The sequence below is a fragment of the Psittacula echo genome, assembly GCF_963264785.1.
Source record: "Psittacula echo genome assembly, chromosome: 13".
In the NCBI taxonomy this organism is placed as follows: domain Eukaryota; kingdom Metazoa; phylum Chordata; class Aves; order Psittaciformes; family Psittacidae; genus Psittacula; species Psittacula echo.
Genome location: NC_137749.1, coordinates 6,298,541 through 6,311,449, shown reverse-complemented (window position 1 = coordinate 6,311,449; position 12,909 = coordinate 6,298,541). Strand labels below are relative to the sequence as shown.

Below are 12,909 nucleotides of genomic sequence, written 5' to 3'. Positions count from 1 at the left end.
TCATCCTCTGTGGAAAGGGGATAACAGCACTTTTCCACCTGAAAGGCAAAGCTGGTAGCACCAAACACACGAAACGCCTCACTCAGACACTGCCCTGAGTGGGCTTATGAAGCACTGACAACAGAGCAATAACAATTTCAAATCAGTTTTATTTTCTTACATTGGTGTTGTACAATTTAAAGCCAAAAAAAAAAAAAAAAAAAGTCACACAAAACACAAATAAAAAACGTTGACAAAGTCTCAAGCATTGCTGATAAAGAACATCACCACCATCCGCTCTCACAAACCTGAAGGGACGTGTTTATTAGACTGAGGTTTCTTGAAACCTATTGAAGACGCCAGACACAAATGCTGCAACAGGAAGGAAGCCATGACACCAGCGGGTAGACTACACTAGCAACTTCACAGGTAGGGGCTGCTTTTGGGCTGGTTTCTTGCTTTTTTCTCTTTTTTGGGGTTTTTTTTTTTTGCATACCTTGTCTACAAAGCAATAAATATTCACCAAAAAAAGTTGGTTTCACGCTCCATGCAATTAGATAAAAAAGAAAGTCACCAAAGTGATGGCAAAATAAATCACCTGTCTCATTTTTTTTCTTCCCCCCCCCCCCAGTTTTTGGGGTGGGTTTTTATGTGTTTTCTTGTGTGTTTTTGTTGGGTTTTTTTCAAGCACAGTGGCTAAGTTTCAAGTATTGAGAGAAAACCTATATATACACGTCTGTGTTTGCGTGTGTGTCTATACACATACACGCACACACACACCTCCTCGTATGTATATACACAAACACATACATATATACCGGCTGTAGGTCTGTAAACCACACTTTTTTGGAGCAATATATACTTGTGTACATTGAATGTGGACGATTTGGATACATTCAAGTAACGAAGCACGGCTGGAAGATTACTGCTGAGCTCGCCATGCGCAGGGACCATCCTACCTGCGTGTCCTGGGCTGGAGGCTGTCGGTGCATGCCGGGGGGGGCTCGGGGTGTCTATTGCAGAGTCAGTCCTGGCTTAGTGCTCCCGTGCCACCTCCCGCAGCATAGCTCTTTGCAGGGCTGGCAATAGCCTTTGGGCAGCAGTCTGGGTTTCCTCAGCACTCCCATCCACAGGCTGGTTGGGGTTGAATCCTTCTCTTCTCTTTGTCCCAGGCACAAGCACAACGGCCACAGAAGCAGCAGGCTGCGAGTGCAGGATGTAACAGCGGCCCAACACTGAAGCATTTCTGAAAGCTACACTTAAACGTCCCTGTTTGGGGCAACTGGGAGTATCTTTGAATTCATTTATTGGCATTTCAACACCCACGTTGCCAAAGATGATGCCAGCTCCAAAGTCAATCGAGTTGCTCCTGAAACCCTTTGTAAAGTATCACACTGAACGTGCCAATATTGAGAGGAAAAAAAGCGATGAGGACTTAACCACCATGTGCAAAATAAGTTGAGATCCCAAAAGAACAAAGCCTGAGGTTTTGAGTTGCTTTCAAAGATCCTTTTCTGCCCAGCGCTAACAGAATACTGCCACGACTGATAAATTAAGACACACACATGTGCACGCAGACAGAAAGGCAGCCAGCTCTCCTCTCACACATGCTCACAGCATCCGAAGCCTCAACCAGAGCCACTCGCACCTACAGTCTCATTTGGCTACAGAGTCTCCTTAGAAGAAATGCTGAACAGAAAACTGAACACTACGAGATTTCTTTATAAAAAACACAAAGCAGCAAGTAAAACTTAAAAAAAAAAGGGTTTCCAATTTTAAGTGTGTGGGATCTGAACGCCTGTTCTTGAGCTCTTTAAAAAGCTTTATACTGACTGTCCTTAAAAGAACATTTAAATAACAAAACAAACCTTGGTACTGCAAGTCAGCTTTGCCTGCTGTGGAGGAGGAACAGCACGGACTCTGCAGTGCTTTCTGCCTCACACTCACAAGATACAGTACAGTTAAATACGTACAGTTACACACAAACCAGACCTATATCAATATATATTCACCCAGAGGAATACATATTAATATACGCACACACGTAGTGCAATAAAACAACCAGGAAGCAAGGAAAAGGAATAAAAAGAACAGCATTCCTAACAGTCGTGATGTTCCTGGGTTGTTGTGTGACGCAAAGTCAACTCCTCAAAGTTCCCATAGTGAGTAAAGTGCTCCTTTGATTCACAAAGCTAGTGTTTTCAGTTTGGGGTGGGGTGAGGGCTCCAGGAAAGGGGTTATCGAGCCAACAGCTGAAAGCAGGACAGCGCTAGTGCTTCCTCCTGGTAGATACCTACTGAACAGCCACGAGTCCTTCATGTTGATCCCGCTGAGCTTGGGGACCAAGCAAGGAACGGATTCATTTTGGCTTCTTACCAACACAGGAGCGTTAATACTTTGTCATCCTCCTGTTCCCTGTGCAGTCTCTCTCCCTGCATGGTTTGCCCATACAGGAGGCACAACCTGCCCCAGCGAAGCGCATCCTCTGCCTCGCTCAGCAAGTCTGTTGAGGTGGGAGCTACTTCAGCAGCACTTAGGCAATAGGGAGCTGCCTCCCTCCTCTCTGCCATTCAGTAAGCACTCCAAGACATAAACACGTGTGAGAAGGGACAGTGGAGGGAAAGGAGGGGAGCCTCAGGGTGCCAGGAAGCTTGAAGATGCCTGGCTCTCAGCTGGGTAGGGGGAAGTACACAAACTGGCCTTGATTTCTGAATGACGCCCTCCAATGTTAACTGAAGCCAGCAGTTTCAGCACATCCATTGCCTGCAATGGACACAGCACTGGAATACCCTGTTCTTAAGCAAGAGGGATAGGCAGCAGTCTTATCCTTCAAAGTGCTGGGAAGAAGCAGATTTCTATCCTTCAACCCCTCTGGCAACGAGGGAAACCTTTCCACGTTGGCTACACATTCGCCCAGGCCTTTGGGCAGGGGAGTATTTGTGCTTGCTGCAGTCACACATCCCCACAAAGGAATCCGAGTCCATGGAACAACTTCCCGAAGCGTCGTAATACGAAACACTGAGCAGTTCATCCTCCAGGGCTCCTGCTGCCAGGTTCGCTTCCCACCGCAACAGCAGGACACTGGAAACAAAGCCATCAGCTGGGGCGTGAGGAACAGCAACCGTGACATCAGGCACAGAACCCCGACAGCAGCGCTGACAGCCTGCGCTCGATGCACAGCTTACCTGGGACACAAAACAACACCGCAAGGAATCAGCCTCTCATTTCCCTGGCAATATAAAGACAACCAAAACATGCTGGAGACTGGGAGGAAAAGGCAGAACTCCATCAAATCAAAGCAGCCCTTTGAGAATCATTACCAGGCACTGCTTTAGACTAGGTGAGGGCCTGACCCCAGCCACCACGCTGGGAAGGGACAGGTCAAAGGGCTGAATAATCAGAGATGCAGCAATGAAAGCCGGTTCTGACAGAGGTATCAAGATATTATAAAGAACCACCGGCTGCCGGGAACAACTGAATCACTTCTAGTTATTGGAGTGGCTTTTGCCAGCAGGCAGAATGACTCAAGGTCTGCAACGCCATTTATCATGGCTTACAACTGGGAGACTGACACAGCCCAGCACGGTCAGTGCCAGATCCTCATTGTCTGAGCCCAAGACTCTCTCAAAAGCTCAGTGTTTGGTGGAATCAACTCCTCTCACAGGAAGACTTGCTGTTATTTCTAGGTTCATTGTTTTACTTTTCAGAATTAAGTTATCATATACCTGAGATCTAAAATCAAACGCATACCCACTACAGCATACCAGAGAACAGCTCAGTTGGGAAGCTGGAATAGAGGGTAAAGCAGGGAATACCAGGATATCACTTGGGAAAATAAATCTATTAGACGCATTAGCTGTACCTCTGGACAAAAGATGTGATTTAGGTTTGGTAAGAAACAGTACAACAGACACTACTTAGTATTCCCTATTCACTGCACCCTCAGGTACCACACATGACCTGCCAATCTCCCTTTGCTCTCCTTCAGTAAGCCTCATGTCAGTTCTGAGAGCTGGTGATAATTAACTGACTGATTGCTTGTGAGACAGAAACCTCTCCTCTCATTACCTATCCGCGAGCTCTGCCTGCACGGATGGCTGGAGCAGCCTGGCAGCACTCTGGATGCTGGCCCATGGAAGGCAGCGGGAAGCCAGCAATGGGGAGAGGCAATGGTTTGCCAGCTGCAGCCTTTCCCTTCAGCCATGCTGATGCTGTCGGGATGGCTGCAGATGGGCTGGTTTGGCTGCGGCCAAGTCAAGCTGCTCCGACAGACAATAGCTATTCCCCATCCCCTCCCACAGAGAGGGACAACAGCAACGATTAACCCCAGCCATAAGGGCAGGGAAAGTGTGCTCTGAGCACGAGGTCAGTGCTTTCCACTCCACACAGTGCAGAGCCTGCAGCAGCACAGTAACATCCTTCCTGACAAAGGGAGAGCACGAGGGAGGTGACAGCCTGGAGCAGCAGACAGAGGGGTCCGTCTGTCCCTGGGAGAGGAAGCCAAACAACAGCAAGTAGGGAAGAGTTCAGCTTTCACTGCTACAGCAAGCACTTGATGAGGGAAGTATTTGTCTGCTGCCTTCTCAGCCAGGCCAGGGGCTGGGAACTAGACTGGGGAGCAGTCCTGTGTCAGGAGGAGCCCTCACTGTGATCAGCCATCACTGTCCCACAGCCGCTGCAGTTTCATGTTCAAGTGCTCTGTGCAGTCAGAGGGATGGTTCCTGCTGGAAACCAAACCCAGGCCCTTGCTGTTGCCAAACCACTTCCTTCAGTGAGTTTCTTCACACATCAAAAGCTCCAGCAAAGCCCTGGCAATTGCTCTGCATGGGAAACTCAAAGTCTGGCTCAGATCTGGGACCTGCATTTCTAACAGTTTCCCCACTGGGAAAGCAGGAGGCCAGACTGGAGCAGCTGTAACAAGCCAAGAGATCTCTGCTATGTCCTCCAAGATGCAGCTAAAGAAATTTCTCATCCATGCAGCTAAAACCCCACATTTTGTAGTGAGATTAAAAAAGAAGTCACTGAACACTCACATTTATTGATGTTTTCTATGTCGCCCTGTTCAGTGATGATGTTCAGGAGCCCCTCCATGAGCAGCAGAGCCTTGTGGTACCTCTGTGCACAGTCCTCTCTGTGGTGGAACATCTCATCCAGGGCTGCAGACTGTACCTACAGCAACAACCCCGTTCCAAGAGGTTACCCCCAGACCAGACCCAATGGCCCCTCCGCTGCCTGAGCACCTCCTTCACCCAGAGGCAGCACACAGCATCATGAGCAGGAACCATTACTGCCCAGCACTCGCTCTGTGCTAACCCTGTTCCCAGGCACTGTGTGGTTATTACCATTTGCACAGCATAGCTGAAGATGAGCTTCTCTGCAGTGATGCTGTTGATCCGATCCATGAGTTTCTGTTTGTCCAAGAAGAACCTCTGGAGTCTCATGTTGAGGCAGTGGCAGGATGAGACACTGGATTTATAAAGCTCATTCAGCTTCTTCACAACTAGAGTAAAGGAAAGAAATGCTTTAGGCAATACTCCTAGTCCTCCCTGTGCCTCCCAATCTCCACGTACAGGACCCCAAATAAGTAACTTCAAGACCATGGGGTTATGTTCAAAACAGAAGACTGGTAGGGAAGTACCTGCTGTACCAATAGGGTCTTTCTCCTTTCCTCTGTCACCTTCCCCAGTTATAAGCCTGCATGTGGCAACACCTACACATATGCCCAGTTCACCTGAGGCCAGGTCTGTTTCCTTCAGCCGCCACAAGGCAGTGCAGTTTACACCGTGCAAGATGCCTCATGCACCACCAGAAGCAACAGACGTGCCAGATACAAAGCTCCTGCTATCTGATGGGTGCTGACATGCCGTGAAGAAGTACGTGACCAGTGTGTGGTAGCTGCTGGAGCTGCGTGTGGATGAGCAGCACTGACTAAGCAAGGGAATCTCTCTTGGGACTCTGCTGTCCCGGGAAGAAAGGATACTGATGCCTGTGAAAGGCCACCTCCTTTTCTGAACACAGCAGCTCATATGGGAAGGTTACAGGACAGAGAATCAAGAATCAAGGGTGATTCTGATAAAATACCAATCCACATCAGCAAGTGATGCCCTAGGTTTGAGTCTCCTTAGCTGCATGGCATGGCCTACACAAAGGTATGGATACAAACTCCCACCAGCATCTGATGAGTATTAACTGCTACGTGCACACTGAAAATCCCCACACTGAATCATTCACTCCTGGGGGAGGCAAATCAATACATATCATGAACCTGCCTCTCAGCTACCATGCAGAGGTACAGCCTCACATGAGAGCCAGGCCCTGCAACCCAATCTAGCCTTGCCAGGCAGAGGTAAGACAGCAGAGAGGCAGAGAAGAGACTGCTGTGGGTACAGACCCTGCCTGGCACACACCACCCAAGGACATTCCAGGGCAGTGTCCTGGTCGTGCTTCCCTGACTTTTCCATATACATGGGATGCAAGTATCTTGAAAACCCCCCTGTCCTCACTGTGCCCTGAAAAACCTAAAGGAAACAGATTTTGTGGTGAGAGAAACAAGACAGGAAAGCCTTGCCCAATTTCCACACACGGAAGGACAAATTACACTACAAATCTAGATGCTGCAATCTGCAATGAAAGGAGTGATTTGGGTCATGACAGCTTTCCTGTTAGCCTGAACTTGTGGAAGATGTGCAGCTGAACCTGTGTATCTTGCTCCACAGTGCCTGCTACAAGGTCTGTGTGCTCACTGCTTTAACTGCTATTATTTTACACCCCATCCCAAGGCAACATGAGTACTTTCAAAGACTGAGCTCTTGGGGAAGGTGGCTGGTGGGTCAAGAACTCCAATTGCTTCAGAAAGTTCCCTCAGTAATATTACAGTGGTAGTTTTAAAGCTGTTTTTTCTAATCACTGAATCATAGCCAGCTTGCATCACAAGCCAGGCAGTCAGATGCAAACATTAAGGCCATAACACTAACAAAGAAGTGACTCTGGCATTACCAGTACTGTACTTCCTGTGTTTTTGTTTCACTTGAAAAATCATCACTGCCAGGACAGGTCTCCATTTGCCAGCTAAGCACTTCCTAGGACATGCACTGTGTAATTAAGTTGGGCTTACTCAAGTACAAATAAGCACCTGCGATAGAGATGAAAAAGGAATCAGATAAGATACATCCCCCTCTCACTAATTAGTGCTGAAGATGCTCACCAGGGCATGAGCAAGAGTGCTGGGACATTAAGTTAATGTGAAGAGAGGACCAATCCCCTCAGTGATAAAACCAGACCTGGCTGTACAAGGGGACGATAAGAAAGAAGCCCTGGACATATGAGTGGGGGTTCACACTCACTCAATCCCCTCCACCCCTTTGCCATACTTTTAACACTTCCATTCCAGAGGAATCCTCTGTGCTCACCAGCCCCTTACCTTGCTTGACAGTGGAGGAGAGGCACAGCTTGCCAGCTTTGATCTGCTCTATGGCCATCTGCAGCCCTGAGGACAGAAGCTCTGCTACTTTCAGGTACAGCACCAGCTGCTCTGCGTAGCTGTAAAGAAAGCACAATAGATGAAGGGACAGCAGTGAGTGTCCCGAAGGACTTCTGCTATGAGATGGAGTGACAGAGACCTGGGATCTGGGTATCTCTCCCTGGTCCTTACCTCCACTCCCGGCTGAGGAGGCTGATCTGGTCAGCCACAACGCTCTCCTGGAGCTGGTACTCGGCTGTCACGGAGCTGCTCATCTCGCTGGAGCTGCCTTTAAGGGCAGCAATTTCCATCACGTAGTGGACAAAGGCCAGGGTGAAGCGGAGGCTGCGCAGGATGTCAGTGTGCTCTTGCTGTTGAAGGGATGCCAAGGTGGGGGTTACAGAGGGACACTGGCACGCCAGGAAGGGCTGCTCACCTAGAGCTGTGCCAGCAGCTCATCCCAGCTAACAGAAACAACACCTGAGCCCCAAACCCCCCTAACACCTCTGCTTTGGGTAAGGACAGCCAAACTCAGCCCCTGCATGGCACCAGTTCCTCCTCCACAGTAACAGCAGCAAGCAACAGCCCCAGGCCAGAAACTTCCAGGCAGCTCCCTGGAGAAGCTGGTGAGATGTGCTCCGAAATTACATGTTCCCTTCCCAAGGAGGATCCCAGCTCTGCGGGACTCTTTCAGAAGTCAGCCAGGAAGGGGGAGAGCTCATCTGCACCATGGGCCCAGCTCCGGTTCACACCACAGTAATGCTGGTACAAAACTGAATGTGAGTGTGGATTTCACGAGTGACAATCCCCTGTGCTGCAGGAAACTGCAAACAAAGTGTGTCTCCCCCTACAGCCCTCACTTAGCTCTTTATATTCTTAGGTCTTTATATTCTCCCAGTTCAGTGCAGTGAGTCCTGGGTGAGGTCCTCTGAAGAACAGCAAGGACAACCTTTCATCTGCAACTCCTGTCCAGCTAGTGAGGGCAGAGAGCCTCTCACACTGAGTGCTATGTTCATTTCAAAGTAGTTTTTCTTCTGCTATTACAGATCAAAGGGGATTATCCCATTGCTGGGAAGCTGCACTGCTGAAGTCACAGCAAGCATTTTTGGGAAGTTAGTGTTTGTGGAAAAACTGTGTGCTTGTGGGTCTACAAAATGAACTACTGCTTGGATCAGATGAAACACCACTCCTTGTACTCTCTAACCTGCTTGATCTTCACATGCTCAGTGGCTCAGTTCCCTCAAAGGGGGCTGGGTAAGGATGTTTCCTACATGAATTTATCAAAACCCTCTCAGTCCTCAAGTTCTGCAAGCTTTTGTTTTGCATTCACTGGCTCAGGCACTTGGCTGCTAAGGCAGCTTTGACTATTTGATTTATGAATCTCTCCTCCCACTGTCGTGCTCCCTGGACAGTCCAGTATGGTAAGGAAGTGTTATCTCCATCTTCCTCTATTTTCTTTAAAAGCAAAGGAGGAACCTGGAGATTAAGAAATCGCCAAGTCATACAACAAGTTTGTGGCAGAGCAGGAAACTGCTGAGATCTTGCAGGCCTCAGCCTGGTATCTCTAACCAATGCACAGCCCTTCCTCTCGGTTTATACAGTTAGCTTCTGTTACTTATCTCAGCATTCGTGGCCTCATTTGGCATCACAGGAGTCTTTCCTTCTGTAGCCATCTGTCCTGTGTTTTTAAAACACCACAAAAGAAACTAAAACCTCTAATTTGCCTTGTCTGCACCTAAAGAAACTTACAGAAGATGGAAGAACCACCCATCTGAATACAACAGCTTTGCCCAACATAAACAAGGGTGCTCAGACAGTGAGATTTCAATGCCCTGAAAGTATGAGCAGAAATCAGAAAGCCTGCCAGGTCTGCATTGCGGCCAACTCCACAGGGCACAAAGGGGTCTTGAAATACACTGTAAAGGTTCTGTGATATGCAAATGGATTCCTGTGCTCAGCAGGAATGATGACTGAACCCAAATAACTCATTACAGACAGAAGCTGAGTGCTGTTAACAAGATCAAGTTGATACTTCCTTAGGACACTTCAGTCCAGTGCCCACAGTGGTGGCAGCTGGCAGGGGCCCATACTTCTGGGACCTCACACAGGTAGGATGCTCACTTAAAGTCGCTACTATTGTGATCACACCAATGCTGAAAATCCTAGCCCTTTGGCTCCACAGGTAATTAAGCAAACGATGCAATTTCATGCATAATTAACGACAACAACAACAAAGATCTAAATAAAACCTGTAGTATAAGAGCAAACTCACATCCTTATAACAATGTATGCGTTTCTCGGCAGCTATCTAGGGGTTTTTAGCAACACCAGCAAAATGCAGATACAAAGAGCCTTCCCCAGTCACAGACAGCCCAAGGAGGCATCACAAGCAGAGCTAAAAATGTGCCTGAATCTTCCTCCCCGCTCTGCTGTGAACGGGCAGCCTGACCTACATTTCAAATATATCTCAGCTACAAAAGCATTTGCTCTGCTTCAACCCGCAGTGAAGGGGAGCCTAGCAGCCTTTCAGCTCCACAATCCGGTTCAGCTGTTCTAGTGCAGAATATGGTGTCCCCCCAACCCCATCAGTAACACAAGTGTCAGGTTTACTCTAGTTCAGAATCTTTCAGCAGTATATGATACACACTGAGCTACTCATGCTCTCAAGTCAGCTATGCCATGCCTCTTACAAGGGAAAAAGCCCAAATTAGCGAGGTTTTCTTCAGAAGCTGTTCATACAGGATGCACCAGGTGCTTCCAACCTGCAATTTCAGCTTTGGAAATGGTGACTTTTAACCCTGGTCATGGATCAAACAGCTTGGCAGCAGACTCAAAACTCACCGTGCTGAACATGCCCTGGCTTTTCTGAGCACTGCATTGGCCTTGCTGTCTTTGAAACCACTTAGCTCCATCTTGGGAAGCAAACCCCTTGGCTGTAAACACGGAGTTATCTGACCTCTGGATGTGCTTTACTTTTACTCTTCCATCCTTTGCCCACAATGTACTCACCTCCATGAGCGTCTCTTCGGGCAACTCTGGTGCCTCAAATGTAACAGCCCCTTCCAGGTTGGCGGTGATGGGATCAGCAAAAGCGTACCGGAGACTTGAGGGGCCTTCCGCAGCATCCCCACCAGTTCCCACTGCCAAGTGCCTGCCGGTGAATGAGCCTCCAGAACTGAGAGAGCTGGAAGACCCCACTGGGAAGAAAAACAGGCAAAGGGATTACTGAAAGTGTTAACAGTAGGTCAGCAGATGGGACAGTCCTGTAGGATCCAGGATCCTGGATCCGATAGGAGTCAGCAACAGGTACTTTGGAGGAGGATGCAAGAACTCTTGATGCAGAGTAACCACTCCCCAACCTAAGCTCCTTAGTGACTGGGGTAGACCAGTTCAGGAGCTCAAGCAGATTTAACACACCTTCCACAATGGCTGTTGGTTATGGGGACAATTCTTTCTTTTTTTACCCAAACCCTTCCTGAATCCTGCAGTGATTTCTATCTAATCCTGAGCTGATTTTTATGATACACCACCACAGCCAAGTTCCCAGCCAAGGATCAGCATGGTTTGAACCCTGGCTCCCTGTCACTGAATGAGCATCTCTGATAAGTGAGGGTTTTGTTACAGTTTTAAAACATCAACCCCTTAGATATAAACCAGGAGAGCTTTGCATTACATGCCCTGCATTTCTGCTTCCCCTTCTTTACAAATAGGAGGTTGGACAGAGAATAAGTGACTTCAGCTGAGTCAGGACCCTAAGCTCAGGATTCAGGACAACCAGTACGTATGGTGTCCATCAGACAATCCCCTCATCATCATCTTTTCCCCTTCTTGACCACTGAGTCCACCCTAGGAGCACACCGCATATAAAAGACGGACACTTCAAAAGGAGTTTGTCTCAGGGTATTCATAATACATTCACCACTCCAGAGGGTTTTATATCCACTGACAGAGAGAGCTATGTTCTGTCTCACAGGGGGATGCCAATACCAGCTACAATACTCTGCTAATTCTACCAAGGCAATATTCTCCACTGTCACTGATCCTTTGGAGGGAGATGTTTCTCTTCTACCCATGAATTTAATTTGCTGCCCTACCCTGCCTTCAGAAGGTTCAGCAATATAATAATGCGCAACTGATCTGCAGAGAGGCACAGTCTCCTCTCCTCCCTGTTGGCAGCTGTGCTTCAAAGCTAAGTGGATCATCAAAGACTGGCAGAGCATTGCCAGATCTTTCAGAGGGAGGGAAGGACCAACAACATCACATTCTGGATACCCTGTAATTCCAAGAGGCTGTTTGCAGAAGTTGTTCTGATGACTCATGAAAAGGCTCTGCCTTTGAATCCGTCAAGAGATCTTACTCATGGCTTGTCCAAACACTTGGGGTGCAGACTTTCAGCTTGCAAAGCTCTCCTTTTCACCATTAACTTTGTGCATTAACGTAAGGAGTTACAGCACAGACCTAATAAACGAAGTATCAAGCAGCATTGCTTTCACCGCCTTGATCTAATGCTGTGTATGTATTGTAGGTTCACTATTCAACAGCCATCTCTTTCAGGCATCCAATCTGAGATCTGGACTGTTTGGCAGACCCTAAGCATCTAAATATCAACCTGCTAACAACTGGTGCTTGGATCTGCTTCCAAATTGCTATTAACCCCACAAAAGCAATAAAGGAAGTCTGAATTCTCTATTCATAACACTGCAGTAGTAGCTAGAGGCTGCAGCCAGGATAGTAACCCCATTGTGCTACAGGCCCATCAGACACTTTGGAAGAGTGTCTGCCCTACAGAGCTTACCCTCTAAATAGACGAGACAAAGAAAGAATTATGGTCCCAACTTTCCAGACAATCAAGGATGAGTGGTTTTAGTTATGATGGAAATGCAAGCTATACCCAGGAACTGAGCCCACGTGTGTCCCCATCCCAGTCTAGCAGCTTATTGTGGTTACATCCAAACCTTCCCTGCAGTAATTAACAACAACAGAGTCAACAACATTCAGATGAGGAACAGCCGAGAACCCAAAGAAGCCAAAAATGCAAATAAAAGTGTCCAAATATTTTCTTACACTGAACACAGACTCCAGCTGCCAGACACACTATCCCAAAAAGGCCAATTGCCACAGCCTCAGCTGCTGACAAGGCCAAAGCACTTGGTGTCTTAAAAGAAGTATCTGTCAAGCAGGAGTGCACTTCCCAATCTCCTGCTCAGGCAGCTCAGAGCATAAGTTAACACCACTAGTAACTGTACATACAGAGCCATGCTGGCCCTTTCCTAACAGTACTTGTGCACTGAAGCTGCTCGGCACAGATGGTCATACTTTTTATTCACAGCTCATCCAAAACAATCAGAACACAACATAAACTTTACATCTATTGACCTATCAGCAACACTGGGTCTACGAACAGCTGCAGCATCGTTCCTGAAGCAGAGAGCAATGAAGTAATACAAGAGTTTGTCTGTCTCTTCCAGTAC

General features: G+C 47.8%; 1 protein-coding gene across 5 annotated transcripts in view; it reads right to left on the bottom strand.

Moving 5' to 3' along the window:
- Nucleotides 1-623: 623 nt before the first annotated feature.
- ULK1 (unc-51 like autophagy activating kinase 1) overlaps nt 624-12,909 on the bottom strand; it is an 80,366-nt gene continuing 68,080 nt past the window's right edge. For all 5 annotated transcript variants that reach the window (XM_080628890.1, XM_080628891.1, XM_080628892.1 and 2 more), the window contains 6 exons: nt 10,448-10,635; nt 7,631-7,809; nt 7,400-7,518; nt 5,322-5,479; nt 5,013-5,148; nt 624-3,164 (listed from right to left, as the gene is read on the bottom strand). In XM_080628890.1, coding sequence (XP_080485016.1) covers nt 3,109-3,164; nt 5,013-5,148; nt 5,322-5,479; nt 7,400-7,518; nt 7,631-7,809; nt 10,448-10,635 — 836 coding nt within the window. In that variant the 3' untranslated portion in view covers nt 624-3,108. The remainder of the gene's footprint in view (nt 3,165-5,012; nt 5,149-5,321; nt 5,480-7,399; nt 7,519-7,630; nt 7,810-10,447; nt 10,636-12,909) is intronic.